The sequence below is a fragment of the Apostichopus japonicus genome, chromosome 8 (genome assembly GCF_037975245.1).
Source record: "Apostichopus japonicus isolate 1M-3 chromosome 8, ASM3797524v1, whole genome shotgun sequence".
In the NCBI taxonomy this organism is placed as follows: Eukaryota; Metazoa; Echinodermata; class Holothuroidea; order Aspidochirotida; family Stichopodidae; genus Apostichopus; species Apostichopus japonicus.
Genome location: NC_092568.1, coordinates 966,226 through 985,374, shown reverse-complemented (window position 1 = coordinate 985,374; position 19,149 = coordinate 966,226). Strand labels below are relative to the sequence as shown.

Below are 19,149 nucleotides of genomic sequence, written 5' to 3'. Positions count from 1 at the left end.
TATATACATAGCTCTGTTTAATATGTGAAATCAGCTGGGGAATTAGTCTTAAATATTACCTTTTTAAACCTCTCAAGGTGGTGGAGTCAGTGTAACTTACTCTGCATTAATTGTCTAATATGAGATGCAGATTAGTGGTCGGTGCATTTCACATTCTCTTAAATTCTCAAATGACGTCCAAATGCATATGAATGAGGTGGCTATGGGACATGTTTTAATCATAAGTTCAGATCAAGTATGTTAATATGCTAGCTTCATTCCATGGCACATTGTTGTCAGTACACAATTATTGTTTTAATGGATGGGGAATATGTGTGCCCAAAATATTTTAAAACAGCCAATATACTTAAAACAGTTTTCTGAGAGTATTGGAATAAATTATGTCTATGATTCGTATAACTGTGTTCAAGATGTGTTATTGTGACAGATGTTGTACAAAGTTCATGAATAATGATACCGTCAAACATTGTTTCGCCTTTCTTCACATTGTTACTGTCGCTTTTCATATCCAATTTACTTTGAAAAGTGCTTCATGATAGGTATTGTGGATAATAGTAAAGATTTGCAAATGGTCGTAGGCCACAGACCTTTAAATCATCTGGGCTGTTTTCTTGGAAACATCGATGACGCTCTCTTTAGTTCAAAACAACGGGAAGAAGGATTTGTGGTAATGTGACCATTTTTCTACTGAAAGGAATTAAAGTACCACTCAAATGATATCCATTTTCAGAAATTGTCTAAATGTATTGCTGATTTTAGGGGTTACGATGAAGAAAAGAGAACTGCTCGGCGTTAATCTCTGCTTAAGGGGTGTGAAGACTCGCGCAAAAAGAACGTCTCATGACGGTAATCTGACCTAGTTTAGAATGAGTTGTAACAGAAAGTGTTACACACCACACAGCTTATTACCGTCAGTAATTAGACACTAGTGTACAGTCAGTACAGTCATACAGCTGCGGTCAATACCCACAGCACAGTGTACAAACCATACAGATATCTCAGGTCCAGCTAAAGATAACAAGGTATCACGTTTCATTACTGTCTGCATTTCGTACCGACACAAAAAAAACGTCACTTGCAAGCAACAGAAAGTTAACTTTTTCAGATGGCCGCACGCGGTTTGGGGCGAGTCTTCAATGCCTTTAAAGAATCAAATTTATCCAGACTATGAGCTGTTTCTTTGCTAGAGCTGAAACCTTAATGCAAGTTTAGTCTTTTTGGTCTCTTCTCTTCTCATTCTCTAATTCTGTGCATATACTGCAAATTTACTCTTCTCAATAATTTGGCATCTGTTTTATATCAATTCACATTCCTTTTTATCTATTGACAGTTATATGCAAGTGGGAATTCATCTATGGGTAGTTAAATGTCTCTGAAAGAGCAACCGATTGTAAGAATAAGGCTTTATCACACAAAAAACATAAATCAACACGTTTATCAAAACTGATTGCTTTGGCAGATCCATGGCATGATTTTAATGTGTTAAATATGATGATAAATATCCCAAAACTAGTCATTCAAAGTTGAGCCATTATAATACTTTATTCATTTTTGTCTTTCATGTGACATTTTGTTCGGACTTACATTTGATGATGTAGTGTATGGGTTTGGTCAATTTTGCTGTGCTCCCCTCTTTACCTATATCCAGTCTACTTATGCATTTTAAAAATGCTCCACCCCTCTCCCCTCCCCCTCCCCTCCCCCCAATCACACATCACTATTACCATTCTCATTCCTCTCTTACATGTCTCCTACACATACCCACTCCAATCTACCATGCAAACAAATTTGTTATATATTCTTACACTGCATCACAAGTAAACATCTGATTGGTTATCACTACCTTCCTGCCGAATCTACCATTCAAAGTGACTTACATCATATTTCTAGTAAGTTCTGTTGTGTTAGAGGGTGTCATTGGGGGCGCAGTACAAGAATGTTACCAATTTTTAGGCATGGTAGATCGGTGTGCTTTATGTTTAGGTGACAGGTATCGTCATTCGTAAATCCATAAAATTTGCGGTGTCGACAGCGTTAGTTTGTGCATTTTGAATTTGTGTCATTTATATAGGTATTATACCTATAGTGTTGGAGAGATGATTTGAACCTTTCCATATGTAATTTATGATTTATGAAATAACTGCAGGGACTTTTCCAATAATAAACTTAAGTGGCCATATATACATGCAGAACATCTCTATGTTCTTCGGCGCTGTCCAATATCCTCAATAGCCCAGCTGTGTACATTACTGCAGAGTTTTGTCGGAAATTCATCGCGATGTTGAGAGCATTGCCCGAAGCATCTTAATTTTTGTTTCCCTTTTTGTTATGGGGGGGGGGAGATTGGGAAGATAGAAGTTAAATATTGAGGAAGCAAATCTTGCCAGAAATTAAGTTATTTTGTTAAAGTCACACTATATAATAGAAAGTACCTAAAATCTTACAATTCATTCTTGATGGGATATCATTTAAATTTATTTCCTGCTTTTATCTATCAGTTGTTGATGATTTCCAACTACTAAGAAAAAAACAAAGAACATGTTTGAAGTGGAAAAAATATTGTCTGTCTTCTTACAGATTGAGAGCAGAATATATTCAGATTTATTAGTTAAACATTTGATGAAAATGCTGCCAGCGGGATAATTCATATCTATGAAATCCAGAAATTTGGCATTCGAGGGGCTTTCTGATCAGAGAGTGTAAAAAACGTTAGATATGATGTATTGGATAATTTATACTTAACGACATATTTGGGCCTGTAGACTACAAATGTATAATAATCTATAGATGAATTATTAATCCTTGATATGGTACAAAAAGTGAAAAATATGGGTTATTCATTAAAGTTTGGTCTTGAGTTTGTCACATTTGTTGGAGTCTCTGTCAACAAATGAGCCAGCTGAATGAATTCATGTCAGGCATTTTCTTTGTAAATATAATACTAATACAGACACAGTATCAGTAACTTAATAAAAATGTAACACAACACTTGTTGTTGAGTACTTTATCTTTAGTTTAACAATCAATTGTAGCCTGCAATATTGCAAGAAACCTTCCAATGATTTTGGTAAAAATTTACTAGAAACTAGCAAATGCTGTTGTTTGTTTGTACGAGCCCGTTGTTCTCCGCGGCCAGAACTGTATAAACCTATCATATTCTTTCCACTGGATTCACAAATTAACAGTAATGTTTTTGTTGTTGTAGTCTTTGCATGATTGGAACGTTAGATTGGGAATACAATAACAGTGCTTTAAAAATCGAGACTCTCATGTCTCGGTTTTTCCAGCTTGTTAAAATACATGGCCATATGTTTGTACAGGCACCCTTTATAACGATTCCAAAAGATCGCTGATTTTAATGACAAATATTTGTGTTTAATGCTCTTGACACATGTTTCTGATGAATCTAACATTTGCTACAGCTGCCAAAAGTAGAACATTTGGGTTAGTTAACCTCATGTTTTATGCAAATAGTTTAATTTTTTCCCCAAGTGAACGAAGAAACATTAAAGTTATGGAAATCGATTGATATATGAACTACTTGCAAATCAGAATTTATGATCCCAACATTTGAAGATGATACAATTTTTTAAGGAAGAAATTAATTTTAAATGAAGGCAGAATATCTTGTTATAATAATGTGATATTCCGCAAACCTCAGACAAAGCAATGAAATGGCAATCAAGAGCCGTTTGAAACTGACTATACAATCTCTTTTGGACACAAAACTTGATACTCTTTTTATTTATTTACAAAAAAAATTAGAATTAGATCAAGTGACAAATTATGTAAATTTGTCCTAGTGAGGACAACAAAGGTGAAAGAGGTTATCAGGTTTGCCCCAAAAATGCTAGAAAGCTAGATAATGGTCACTTATGCTCAAATTTGAACAAGAGTATAATCCTGCCTCGCCACAATTTAGTTATCCACACTTGCGATACTTTGTTGTTTCGTTTTGTATTCCTCAATGGCTGAGACTTAATATTGAGAGGTTCTTGACCTCTAGGAATGTACTACTTGAAAACTTCTAGCAATTTTGTAGCATGCTAAAGTTTTGGGCCCAATACTGACGACCTTTTCATTAAATATGAAACATTGATTGGTGGTGAAAGAAGAAATTGATGGATGTACATTATAAATGACAGTTAAATTTGAGATTCAATATGATATTTACATCGTTCCTCTCTCTGTCTCTCTCTTTTCTCCATAACTCACTTCTTTCTACCTAGCTTACAGACAACTGATAACATTTTTGCAATGCGCCCCTGTCTACTCTTCTTCCGAAAATCTACCATTGAAGGGTCGAAAGAATACTTTAGTCAGCGAAGAAAAATTCTTACGTGTCTTGCTTGTAAATAGGCCAAATTCAGAATGCATAAATAAACCAGCACAACTCAGGCGAGTCAGAAATCTAGGTCTTGAAATTTGTCCATAATGTTGGATGGTAGAGGATCCATAGAGTTGGATGGTAGAGGAAGTGTGAGTGACTTTGAAGTAGGGTATAGTGGGGGTTGGGGGAGGGGGATGGCACATGGTGCTAAAGTTGGTGATTCTTGCAGGTTAAATAGGATTGTTGATCTGAGTGGAGACAGGTTATTAGCTTCACTTGTACAAACAACAAAAGATATATACTGTGTGGATACAAGGGAGTGTATTGGCTGAGAATAACACATCAGATTTCACAAATTAAACATATATTTATATTTCTTCAAATGATCTTAAAATTAAATTCTCTCCTGTTTCTTTTCTTTTGACAGAACACAGTAGACAAACTGATCAAGAAGACTAACCTTTCCTTGGTGGTGGGCACGTCGTCATGGCGAGAGCAATTTGTGGAAGCGCTCACTGTCAGTGCTGGTAAGTGGATATTTTACTGTATTAATTGGGTTACAAGCTGTTGTTTCATAACATATGCTTTTACGTCTGTTATGCAACATTAACCTATTAAGTATATATATACATGTGTTAATCATGAAATGCTCACATGCATGTGAGCTGCTTGTAATGAAAGGTTGATTTATATGTTATTAACTAGATGGAGACGACATTAATGCACATCTTGGATTCAGAGGTACGGTAGAAGGTTGGAGGTTGTCTGAACACAGTACATTTCACTAATAAAGTACTGTGATTCCAACTGTATGTAATATGGGCATCTCCCAATTTATGGACATGATTTCTTATCATCAGCTTCATCTTTCACCTTCCTACTTCCACATTCAATCACCTCTCCTCCCCTCTCTCCTCCCTCTCTCCTCCCCTCTCCTCCCCTCTCTCTTCCCCTCCCCCTGGATATAATTTGTTCCCGTACTGTCCATAAAAATTAGAATATTTGCAAATTCATCAGTCTACTAACTAATGTCTATAATAGTGAATGGTAACAATGGTACTGACATAAATACACATTTTGGGGATTCACAGGTATGGCAAAGAGGGTTAGCAACCTATTTGTCTGGAGGTTTGGTTATAATGAATAGTTGTACATAATGACAAAGACACATTCATGTGTATGTCCCATGCAGTTGTGGATATTACCATCTACGTCATTTGTCCAATCCTCTGTGTTCCCACCCTCGACCTCTACATCCTCTCTACCTCTGCCCTCCTCCTCCTCCTCCTCCTCCAACTCCTCCTCCTCCTCCTCCTCCTCCTCCTCCTCCTCCTGCCTTACCCTACATTTTATCCAATGCTGTTTGAAAGTGAACGAGTAGAGTGTTAACATATAAAGTCTACTGCTGTGATATAAAAATGCTTCTTCAATGCAGGCAAACACTGCATTGATCTTTATCTTATATGATCTATATGATATTTATATATTATATATATATATATTATCTACTATGATAGAGATGAGTTTTGTGAACAGCTCCCCAAAATGCTGGAAAAATATAAATTTTGTTTCAAAACTTTTCCAAGATATGAAAGCTGATAAAGTAAATGCTATAGGCTCAGTGTAGTGTTAGATTTAAACATTTCATGCTGATATGAGCAATGGTAATGTTAGCGACGTTAAATCAATTTCACACCTTTGCAAAGTCTGGTATTTGCAGAAAGGGAAACAAATTAGCATACTAAATGAATAAGAAGAAACACTAAACGCTTTTGAAGTGTCCAGTGGCTCTGTGATTAGGTATTATAGAAGAAGGAACATTAAACACCTGATACTTCTTCCCAAATGAAAAAAGAAAAGAAAAAATTTAAGCTGTAGTCATTTTAGGGATATGTTTCAAAAGGTCAACAAATTTTGCCCCATTGCAGGCTAAAGTGTAGCATATAATCAGCTGACACTTTAGGTGTTGTGAATAACAAATTTTACCCTATTCATAATATTAGAAAGCTTGTATATTCCAGAAAGGCAGCCATATTTGTTATCAAAGTCTTAATGGAAGCAACTGGGCTAAATACTAAAAAAAAAAATTGACATTTGTGTTTATCTCTATTATTCTTGTTTTAGGTACGATGACCTTTTAAAAAAGTGTGCTTAGATCCACTTTGTGAAGCCAATAGATTAATGTATTAAGATGTAAGAGGGTTGACATTTCATTTATAGCGGGTTGCTATTAAAAGAAAAGACTAAGAAATCTGAAAGAGTTTAAGTATATGTTGTAGCAAGTATTTTGTGTGTGTGTGTGTTGTGCTTTATATTACTTACGTTCGAGATGTTTCCATGGAAACACAAAAAAGGTGCCTCGACCTTGACAGCACATCTTTTCACATACAACATGTCCTTTGGTCTGCAAACTTGTTATTGCATAATATTGTCTGAATTTGATCTTTACTTTTTTTTTCTTCTTTTTTTTTTGCTTTTTTATCATTTTGTTCTTTCTTTATTCTATCTATCTTACAACTGTCAAGTTTGCTGAGAAGAGCATTTTGACACTTGGAAGGTATCCCAAACAGTTACAATTATAACATGGAAACACAAAAAAAAAGGTGCCTCGACCTTTAAATTTGACATCACCGTTTTTCACTGCAAAATACAACATGTTCTTTGCTCTGCAAACTTGTTCTTGCATAACATTGTCTGAATTAGATCTTTAATTGCTTTCTTTTTCATTTTTTTTTCATTTTGTTCTTTCTTTTCATTTTCTGTCTTTTCTTACAACTGTCAATTTCGCCAGAAGAGCATTCTGACATTTGGAAACTATCCAAAACAGTTACAATTTTAACTATTGGTAAGGTGACCTGAAAACGTATATATACGTATGTTTAACCTGTCTATTTCTTAGTTTAACTGAGGTAATAATTGCAAAAGCTTTTAGTGAAAGTGTGATACCAAACATCTGTTACATTTTAAAACATTTTCTTTTTGGAAGGCACCAAACAAAACAGCTATGTATCCTTGTTTGCTGTAGAGATATTTGATACGTGATTGGGAACACCGTTTTTGGCTAGGCGGGAAACAAATTGGGCTGGAAGCTTTAAGTTTCAGTGTCTTGGGAATGAAGGGTGACAGGTACCGTTAGTTTTAAGCTAAAAAACTCCTCAAAGATCAAATCTAGGCCTGAGCAAACTTTACATTAATTCCTTCAATGACGTCAAAAACTAATTAGCATGGCTCTCGGTAAAGGTGTTTCAAATTAAGACGAATGAATACAATTTTTTAATGACTTTTCAATCGTTTGGCATATGAAGGGAAATAATTCTGGCTATAAATATCGTTTGGCATTAATCTTATAATGATATTAAAAGGAAACCAGTAGAAAAAGAACATTATTTTAAATATTTTCAGACATGTTTCCTTCAAATATTAATGAGAAAAGATTAAATGGACACAATGTTTTTTTGCTTTAATTTTTTTTTTTTTTGTACATAACTGCATCATCCTTTAGTGGATACTGCAACGATATCAGGTGCACACCTTGATTTTTCAGATATAAGTAGGTCTTCTCTTACTGGTTCAGAAAATACATATATGCATGGTGCTACCTGGAGATGTATTATGTAAGGTTCAATCCTATCAAAAGATGAAAAAGTAGCAGCTGTGCCAAGGAAGAAAGAGGTCACTATCTGACAATATTTGGCAACGGTCCCGAAAGAAAATTCAACGCTCTACGATTGCTTTTTCATACAAATTTTCCCCTTGAATATTTTTTCATAACAAAATTACACCAAGTATAGAAAGCTGTGTGATTTCCAACTTTATCAAAAATGGAATATCTCATATTATTCTGTTGTAATTAGTAGACGGAGATAATGTTAAAAAATGTAAAAATGTAATGTAGAAATTCAAATGGTGAGAGTATAGGACCTAGAATAGACATGCATCGATTGTGGTAGGCAAGAAATGTTTTGGGAGGAAAAGAACAAGAAGACTACTATTGCTTGTGTTATCAACTTGAGTAAACCTCCACACTATTACTTTGGATGGTTTTAAATTAACACCAATTGAGAAACTTTAGGGAGAAGAAGTTCTGTTTGAAATTTCTCTGAGTCATTGCTTTGCGACCCATCCAACATATTCTGCAAAATTGTTGTTTTAACAAATTTGTCAGTTAATTCGGTCTTTGATCTGAGTGACATTTTTGGGGGATATTACAAATTTCCAAGTGTGACAAAATTACAAAGAATTGAGGATGTTAAGATTTGAATAAAGTGCTGTTAAAACAGAAAGTGACAAACTTAGAATAGTGGCCACAAGGTATCTTGTGTATAAGAAGTAATGTTTGTCATGAAACCCAGCAAACGTTTTAAACAATGGAAGTGCAAACATTTTAATATTTAGATTAAAAATCATGCATATGATGTAGGAAGTGTGTTCAACTGTCCATGGAAATACACTTTCTATTGATTTGTGCCTAACTTTGACGATGAAAAGTGAAGTATTTACCTACCGAATGATCAGAAAAGAGAAGAAAGTCTAATATATAGAGTGTCCAAAAAATTGCCAGGAAGTGTGTTCTTTTGTTCATAGAAATGCATTTTCTATGGATATATCCTTACAAATTAGCCTAACCATCTAATTAGCCTATTATTAGCCTAACTGTCTAATTAGCCTTTAATTAGCCTAACCGTCTAATTAGCCTATAATATTAGCCTATCCATCTAATTAGCCTTTAATTAGCCTAACCGTCTTTTGAGGATAAAGTGCAGTATTTACCCACTGATCAAATGATTAGAAAATAGAAGAAAGTCCTATTTATAGAGAGTCCAAGAAAACTGAACAACACCAGGAAGTGTGTTTTTTTGTTCATGGAACAGCATGGAAAAATCAAGGATCCCTTCATTTGTAGAAGTATATTAATATCTTAATTTGAAAACATTTCCATTCGGGCCAGTGGCTTTACACGTTGGTCAAGTTTGGCATCTATTTGTCTCTTAAGAAGCAATGGTTGTATTTTTTTTTAATCATTCAAATTGAGAAAAGTACCAACTTTTTGCTGTATAGTTGTTCCATAGTTCTGTTTTCACATTCCTGATCAATACCAACTAGACTGATTTAATCATGTTTATAGCCAGTTTTCATTATCAGAGTGTGCATGATTTTAGATACCAGTCTAACAATATGGTCTTCCAGTTATTGCCGGACATAATCATCCGTTGATCAACAGACAAGCCAGCTGGACTACATCTAGTTGTTGCTGGTCAAGGTTGCTGGCCAAGATTTATATCCGATCGATAGATCTTGACAGAACAGATGGTTCCATTCAGTGGTCAATTAGTCAAGCACATAGATTGGAATTATTAGACAAAGATAAGATATCTTCTATGGTGAATTATGCTGGTGTCAAAAAACTATGAGTTGAATATTATGTTAATTTACAGCACTCCTCTTTAATACAGACCTGTATTGTCTCAACTCAGTGTATTACTGCCCTTTTTCCATCTGCCTTACTGGTTACCGGTAACAATGTAATACTGTGCTGCCATTTGCCCTCTTCCTTGGGTCAGTGAAAGTAGTTTAGAGAGGAGTTCACAGAGAAACATATTATTGGCACCATTTACATGACAGATTACATAAAAATAGTTAAATCAATAAATAATGATCAAATTAAGTTTACTTTATTAATAACTCCTATCTTGCCTGCATCTTCTCTTTGCTATGGCACTATTTTTTTTTCTTTCTCATCTACCAAATTCAGTGAATTTGTTTGAATGTACTGTTAACTGGCCTGGAATGAAAGGAAAATGACATCATGACATTTGTGGGACACAGAATATCAGTATTAAACATTAGTTACTCATTAACTGTATTTTTTTTTTATAGAACTGATTGAGAGGCAAATATGATACAACTAGGTCAGGATAACACAATAATTAATAAGTTTTTTTAAATTGAAAAATAATTAATACGTCTAGGGCAGGATAACACAAATAATTAATACTTTTTGTTTAATTGAAAAATAATTAATGCTCGTTATACGTACCTTCTCTTTCTTTTGTTTTAATTATAGGAGGAGATGATGACGGCGATGATGATGGTGATGAGGTGGAAGAGAAACTACCGTCAGTTGTAGATTACATTATGCATTTCTTGACAATTTTTTGGAAGGTCCTCTTTGCCTTTGTACCACCAACTGACTACCTGGGAGGATGGGCCTGCTTCACCGTCTCCATCATCTGGATCGCGATTCTAACGGCACTTATCGGCGACCTCGCCACCATGTTTGGCTGCACCATCGGCCTCATGGACAGCGTCACCGCTATTTCCTTTGTGGCGCTTGGAACCAGTGTACCAGGTATTAAACGCACACTGAAAATGCATGGACACACATGCCATCATCTTTGATCAAGCGTACAACTGACTAGCAGGCAAAATCAATGGCTAAATCGGGCCGCTGAAAAGCTGAAATACGAATTTGCTGTCATATTATGACAATTGACTCTGTGCATGGGTAGGAATTGTGTGGGTTTGCAATTGGGGTGTGGGGAGGGGGAGGCTATTAGACGTACATTAGGGACTCTGACACCTGGAAAAAACGTAAGTGGGGCTGAACAGCATGACGTGGTTGAAATCAGTGTTTCTTGGGGGAATTTATCAGTTTTCAGCTACTATTTCTCTTATACTAAGAATAAACCCAAAACAACTGTTTGGCCTGATGTGTCATTTGCCCCGCAGCCAATGAAATTTGAGAAATGCCAATTATGTCATTTTTTATGTTTAAAACCCCAAACTGGTAGCGCTGCTAGTGAAAATAAGGATGAACTCATATGGATGATTGTTATCAGATGAAAGAGATTAAGTATTCATTTCTTTGCTTGTAATAAAATTCCTCGTGGTCATACCCTTTACCAAATTTATCTCATCCACTTGTAAAAAAGAAAATTTTTCCAACAATTAACATTGACTTCATTATTCAAAATGAAACTGAAATTTTATTAAATTATTGAAAAAGGACTAACAGGGGCTTCTAGAATTGAATGGAAAAAAAAGAAGAAAAAATCAATTTGCCAGCACCAGCAAAGAAAGCAATACATATTAAAGAAAACTGCAATCTTAACCAATCTTTACCAAGAACAATTACTCAGTATTACTCTGATTCTGTTACCATGGTCTGCATTAAAAGTTGCGATTTTGTATTGATTGATTCTATATGGTGTTGCCAAGGGGGAAGGGGGGTGGGGTGTGTGGGACATATGCTTCCCTCCCCATGCCACACCCTAAAGTAACTTTGCTATGTCTCAAAAAGATACACATCTCTTTGACTTAATTATGTATGATATAATAGTTTTCTCAAATTCTGCTGATTTAAACCTAATATAAGTTTTGGAAACCAAGAATCCTGTAAAACGTCACAGGGCTTTCCACCCACTACCTTGAACCCTACCAGGGCCTCTACGGGCCATGACTGCCTCATGCTCCACACACACCCTCTATCATACTCAGCCATTTCAAAATGAACGGTCTCACAATGAATGGAAGCTTTAGAAAGTTAGTCATAGGAACTCTTTGGAACCTTGTGTAGTATCGATACAATTATTTTTTTTGGCAGTTACCATAGAGACGTGCCATTTGGGAATATTCAGAGCACTTGTATATAACTCATTCTTCCTCTCTGCCCTCCAGATACATTCGCAAGTAAAGTGGCTGCCGTGGGCGATAAACATGCCGACGCCTCGATCGGCAACGTCACCGGGAGCAACGCTGTCAACGTTTTCCTGGGTATCGGCGTGGCGTGGACTCTGGCGTCCTTCAAGCATCTCATGGACGGCAATCAGTTTTGCGTGGACCCCGGTTCGCTAGGATTCTCGGTCACTCTATACACCTGTTTCGCCGTGGTCAGTATATCTGTCTTAATGATCCGCAGAGTCCATCCAAAGATCGGTGCCGAACTGGGCGGTCCGAAGTGGGCTAAGATTCCTACCTCCCTCTTCTTCGTCTGCCTCTGGCTGTTGTACATTCTGATCAGCACCTTAGAGGCCTATGATGTCATCCAAGGGTTCTGAGGTACGATGACAGGATTCGAGCCAGATCAGGCTCTTACGATTACCTGCGGTCCAACCAGAAGGAGATGATAGCGGGCACGCTCCAGGTTAGTTTGATGTGATATAACGAGCTGATGTTGGCTGCAGATTGCAAGTCACGGTTAACATTTTTCTTTTTTTTGTATGTGAGCAATTGGAATATATATCGAAGCACAGATTTATAATTTGTGTAAACTTAAACGCAGCATGGGTAACCAACCATTCAGTTTAGTTTGGTCGTGTGAATTTTTTGGGGGGGGGGTGGGGGCGGGGGCAATCCCTAACATTCGTTAAGGTAATTTTGTAGGGGAACCCATTTTATAATTTTTTTTCTCTTCTGAAGTAGCCATTCATCGATATATTTAAGAAAAAATTTGATTGACACTTGGTAACACAGGAACAACACCAAAACAAATCTTGTGGTCCTGGAATAATTTTTCAGGAGGAGGAAAACTCGACTTGGTCAAAGTTTGTTCAGCAGCTGGTAGGACAAGTTGTTAGTTTCAATACAGGTCCCACATCCTTTTCCCCTCCATCACCCTCTAGGCCTATGTCTGTCCCGTGGTGACACCACTTAACTATCTTTGCCAGTCAGAAGCTCCTCCACGCCCCACCCCTCCTCCACCCCCCACTCTTGCTCCCTCCACCTCTAAAATGCTATTATTTTCCCTCCCCTTTTCACTGAAATCAGCAGGAAATCAAGATATGATTGTATGGCAATGCTGGTAGTATATGCTTAATTTATCACTTCTAAGCAGATATAAAAAATATAAAAAATTAAAAACTGGTAGAATTTAAGTCAGTGATGGTTACAATTTCATTCTTTCTTCAGGGTAGTTTGCATGATTGAGTAAATAAAATATTCGTTCATATCCTATAGCTATTACCTTTGTAAATTATCGTTAACAAAGAATACAACAGGTGCATGGCGTATACCTCCTTGCAAAAGCAAACACAGCTTTATGAAAAAAATGTGCAATGCAAAGCATTTAAACTTATCTCTTTCTTATTTTGCACACTAGAGCATCCCTATGTGACTTTATGTATAATTTTTGGTTACTTTCCTTTTCAAAAAGTAATGCTATTAATAATAATGATAAAAATAAAATTAAAAAAATTATGATAGAAAAATGCTTTCAGATAAGACCAATGACAAGTTGGCTTGCCACAACAAAGGGATTGGGGAAGAGCTAGGCAGCATTTTGTGTTTTTTACTTTGACAAGAAATGAAACAGTGTTTGATTAGTTTCCACTTGTTTGCACTTGGCTTAAAATTGCATAATTGAAGAGATGACCATTTAGGTTAAAACAGACATTTCTGTTTTTGTTTGCTGATAAGTGTCAGATGAAAATAGGAAAGCAATAGTTTTGTCGCGTCTTTGACTAGCTCCTAACCCTTCATCTCCCAATGCCCTCCCCCCGCCCTCCCCCCCACCATTTTCTATTTTTCGAATATATTATCCTCCACTAACCTTTTGTTTTAGCCTTAAGCCATTAAAGGACAGTAATGTCCTAGTTCTACAAAGCTAAAACATCATTATATATTGTAAAAAAAGTACTGACAAGAACTATTTATTTGAGAAAAGCTAGAAATAACCAACCATTGAATTTTTCCATTGTATTTCAAACTTAACTGTTTCCTCTTTCATAAATGTGCAAGTCTTAAATCTTATATTATAATTTTCAGCATGCTTTAATATGTCTCGTTGCAATAGATTCAAAATGGACAAGAATGCAATACAGAGAAAGCTACCAGTTGCAATCTTTTTTTCTTCTTTCCTACAATTTTCTTTTTTCTTTCTTCAGACCATGTTTGAAAATTAAAACTATATATATGTTTCAAAGCTAACAAAGATTAACTTGGTTGTAATTTTTGGGGATTGATAAAGGCAATAGTAAACTAGTATATATGTACTCAAGAATTTGGTTTTTGTTTGTTTGGAAAGGTAAGGAGGCAGTGGGGCGGGGTTTATGTTCTACTTTTACTTTATAATGTTTTTGTTTTTTTCCTTGGTTTTCTTCAGTCCTTTTGCTGATTATAATCATCCAATTTGCTGATTGTAATTAAGAAACGAGATTAACTTGTAGAAGTTTATATGTGAGTATTGCTATGTTCTGGACATTAATATTCATATTGAAGCAATAGAATTCTGTTTTATACATATCAGTAAAGTTTGTCTTTTTATATTACAGAAGGCATTCAGTATGTAGAATGTTTCTTGAATAACCGCTACCATTTTTGTTATGTCCGTTTTGATATAAATATGAAAGTTGTGAATAGATATGATCATAATCTTTATCGTGGACTGGAGACAACGTCTTCGAAACATCCAGATATATTGTATAGGCTTTGCTATAGTTTATGGTTCTCCAAGGAGCTCAATCTTAGAGTTAAGTGTTTTAAAAGTTATGATATTAAGTGGAAATATTTAGTGGAAAATATTTACAAGTAGATCATCTTTATCGGTGAGGATGGGAGGAAGAAGGAAAAGTCATGGATGGTCCATTATAATTGTTTACTATAAAGCTGAGGCTAGAAGTTTAACAGGCAACTTTAAACCAGTTACTTCTGAAAGTGGTATTTGTTTTAATTTAGCATTCCTCATTATCTAGGAGTGAATTTGGTTGTGAAAAAAACCAAGGAAAAGTATTTTGAAGACTTTCAGCAAATTTAACATCCAAAAGGGTGACCTATACACTGATGGTCTTTGATACTTGGTTCTGAATCAGCTCGGGTTTATTGTTTATTGAATAAATATAGGTATTCTTCTTAAGGTCCACAGAATAATTTCTTGGACTATGGTTGACTGAAATCACTGTTTAAAAATCTTGAATCTGTTGCATTTTTTAATGCTGTATTAGGTGGGTGGAAGGACTGAAAGGGGTTGGGGGGGGGGGGAGGGGGTGTGCCACATTATTTTATTGAGGCTGTAGAAGAAACCATCATAATTTATTATATCAAAGTTAAACAGTTGTCAAAGTGGTGTAAGGATTATACTAATGAAATGTGATAATATTTTGTTTCTTTTGTTTTGTTATATTGAAATACATTAAAACAGTTTGTGATCAGGAGACACTTTTTTTTTATCTCATCCTGGTGTAAACAAAACAAGTGATAATTATTTACTGATTTGTTTTGGTGGATAACAATGTGTATATTAAATTTTTACATCCACATAAGATAGAGGAGACAGGCTTATATTGATATATTGATTGCACGCATTAAAATATTGATCAGATCTTGAATGATGCAGTCCATAAAATGGGAACCAGTTACATTTCATGGATGCTGAACTTATGTCATCTTATTCAGATGATGATCGGAATGTTCGGCACATATGCCACAAAGTATCTTTACCTCGTCCAAACTGACGCAGATTGCTGTTGATTGGTCGCATGTACCTGTTGATGATAATAACGACTGACTTTAGCCCTGATTTTTATATGGTAATGGCGAGATAAAGCAGATGCATTTGCTATGAACCATGATCGAGATCGAGTTTCTCAAGCTTTGCTCAACTTTTGCTCAAGCATTTGACATGACACCGTTTGAGCTCATTGACGCAAGACATTTGACGCGAATCCAGTGAAGCGTGCCGACTTGACACATTTTCTTCAGCAATCAGCTGTTTTTGCAGTTCATTTAACAGCATCAAGTCAGTTTTATGGGAATATTCAGTTTTACTCGACTAATATTACTTTAGACGGTAATGTTATTGAGAGCATCGTAATAGCAAATACGTCAGAGTCAATATGTACAGTAATTGCTAACTATTACAAAGTATCATTTTAAATGGGGTGAAAAAAAAAACATACACTGATTTAGTTTCTCCTAGCTTTGTCATTTGCAATCTTGCTTTGAAAAAAAAAAGGAAAAAGTTGTTGAAAAGCAGAGTGCTTTAGTAGCAGCTTAAAATCTCTTTTTATAAGTTTAACTATTATATATGAGCTTTATCATGTACCACATGTTAGTTTTGTACAAGTTTCCTGCAGTGTAATATTAACTATTGCAGTATGGGAAGCAATAAGGTCATTAGCCAGCCAGATGATATTTATATATGTAATTCACCCTCTTTGACATTTAGACAAAGCCAGTTTATACACATTCACACGTCAGTAGAATCACTGTACACAAGTGTTACGGCCTTCAGTCTGTGACACAAAGGTTCGGGGTTGGATTTCTACCTTCGTCTGATGAGTCCCAAAAGGATGAAACCGGTCGTGAAGTGGAATTTTTCTGGTGTATTGATCTTTAGTAATTATATATATATATATATATTCTTATAAGTGAAGAAGCAACATGAACTCCAAAGAAAATCAAACAAAAAAAGGACATAGTTGACTTGACAAGAACACCAGTGAAACGTTTATATTTGAAGTTTTCCGTTCCCCTAGAAGCTTCCTCAGCAAATGCCGAAAGTAAAACTGAGTACAAGCTAACTGAACAAGAAAGAAGGTAAACAGGAAACGACATGGTCAATACAGTGAAGTACAAGACCTTCCTACAAACACAGAACCACAACAATCAGAGAAAAAACAAGGGTTACATGTATCCGTAAAAATGAACAAAGTAGACCTAGATCTACTTTGATGCCTACCCAAAATGTGATTTCATCTTGAGTATCCGATTGATTTTCAGCTTCACAGATACAATGTACACAGTATTCTACCTACACTGACACAGTATGGTACATCATTGACCTTTGACCAGGTCATGAGTACTACGATGTATCTATACCCTTTCGAAGGGTCCTTGTGATACCTTTACTCGATATAACAACATCATTCAATGATGACACACTTTACACTGTCTCATTGTATGAAAGGTACTGAGGTTGAGTGTGCATGGACAAAGTCAATTAGTTTTGGTGCAGATGCTCTTATCCGACCCCCAACCATCCCAATCATGATATCATTTAGATAAGCTATTGCCATTGTTCAACCTCTCCTAGCTTCTCTGTTCAGTCTCCCACTTGTTTGGCTTCAAACATTGAATCATTATTTATTTATTTGTTATTTGTACAATACAGAATTATAGTACTTTGCAACAGTTAGAAATAATTTTTGGCTTTCTTCTGGGGGAGAAAATTTTCACAAAATGTTTAAAAAATTGTATCACCAGTTCTGCCTGATACATAATTATATTAGGATGTGGAGTATTGGCCATTTGTTCTATAGTATAAAGATGCAGAACTATATCCAGGCAAGTTTTGTTAAACATTGAACTTCAGGCCACAAACGTTATTTATTCCCTTTAAAGTGATCAAGGAATAGTTCTCATTTTGGTTTCAAGTGATATGAGAAGATGCATCCATTCGGTCCGCAGGAAGTTGCCGCTTCAATCATCGTCGCTAAAACTTTTTCAAAGCTATAATAGACACCCGAGTGATGGAAAAGCAATAGTAATTAAAATGGATTGCAACTCTACCTAAATGAAGAAATCATTGATTTTCAATACACCAAGTGCAAAGAAGATGCTTTGACGGACGTCAGCACATGTCGGAGTCCAGTCACTATTGATTTGTCCAATGTGATTGCATTGAAACATGTATAGCAGCGTGGTGCTGTATGTATGTATGTATGTATGTACGCCTATGCTAAAACCAATGGAAGGACACGCCTGCATATTCCCACTGTCAAATTATTGACAAGCATTTCATTGCCAGTTTTAAAACACAACGGCCTATCTTTTTCATATTTTCAATTCTGTTTTTTTTTTCTTATTATGAAAATTGGCTTTATAAAATTGCCCTCTCAGGCTGAGATGTCAATTTGATGGCAGTTCCTTCTCATTGGAAATGTGATCTCTCTTCCCTGTGGAATGTTAAGTTGCTTGTACATTCTATTGTAACTTTCATCATTTTTTTTTTGACACTTCCACAATACTTTGCAATATATTATTCGTTGCGAGGCTCTCTGTATATAACAATACAGTATTTGGTGCATAAGGGTTAATGCATTAAACTCTGTGTATCTGTCTCCTTTTTATTTTTGGTCACACCATTTAACTTGCTGTTCGTCACGTTGGCTGTCGACTAATGCCTTCTAATTAAATAACAAAAAAGGGTTTTAAAATTCACTTAACATATTTCCTGCACAAAAACATTCTTTGGACATTGGTAATGTGTTATTTTCTTAACCAATGCGGGTAACTCATGGGATGAGAAAGCAAGGTCCAGTGGTTGTGTGTGGGTAATGCGTAGGAGGTGAGATGCTGAAAGCTCTGTGATATTTGCATCAAGAAATATCCCTGAATTATCACTTTCCTTGTAACTGCAAGTACATGAAACCTTTTGGCTACTATGATATTAAGTGCAATATTTTTGAAGAAATGTTCATCCCTCTCTCCCTCCCTTCCCCCTTCCCCCTCCCTTCCCCTCCCTTCCCCCTCCCTTCCCCTCCCTTCCCCCTCCCTTCCCCTCCCTCCCCCTCCCTTCCCCTCCCTTCCCTCCCTTCCCCCTCCCTTCCCCCTCCCTTCCCTTCCTCCTCCCTTCCTCCTCCCTTCCCCCTCCCTTCCCCCTCCCTTCCCCTCCCTTTTTCCAATTAAAAGGTTAGAGTTACAAAGGCCATTGTGATAATGCACTCTTTAATCTGTGGTGCTTCTGCCTAGTAGTAAATGCCATCTTCGAACAGTTTTGCTCTCTCCGTACACAAACATTTGGGCTAGCCTGCTATTTAGCCAACACTAAAAATGGATTCAGAAATCCTGTAGTGAGGTAGTTCTCTCTAGATTCATCTATTTTT

The 19,149-nt window shown here is 36.0% G+C and overlaps 1 protein-coding gene across 3 annotated transcripts in view; it reads left to right on the top strand.

Moving 5' to 3' along the window:
• Positions 1 to 19,149, top strand: part of LOC139971201 (sodium/calcium exchanger 3-like) — a 148,146-nt gene extending 128,997 nt beyond the window's left edge. For all 3 annotated transcript variants that reach the window (XM_071977463.1, XM_071977461.1, XM_071977462.1), the window contains exons 5-7: positions 4,758 to 4,857; positions 10,395 to 10,679; positions 12,008 to 19,149. In XM_071977463.1, coding sequence (XP_071833564.1) covers positions 4,758 to 4,857; positions 10,395 to 10,679; positions 12,008 to 12,387 — 765 coding nt within the window. In that variant the 3' untranslated portion in view covers positions 12,388 to 19,149. The remainder of the gene's footprint in view (positions 1 to 4,757; positions 4,858 to 10,394; positions 10,680 to 12,007) is intronic.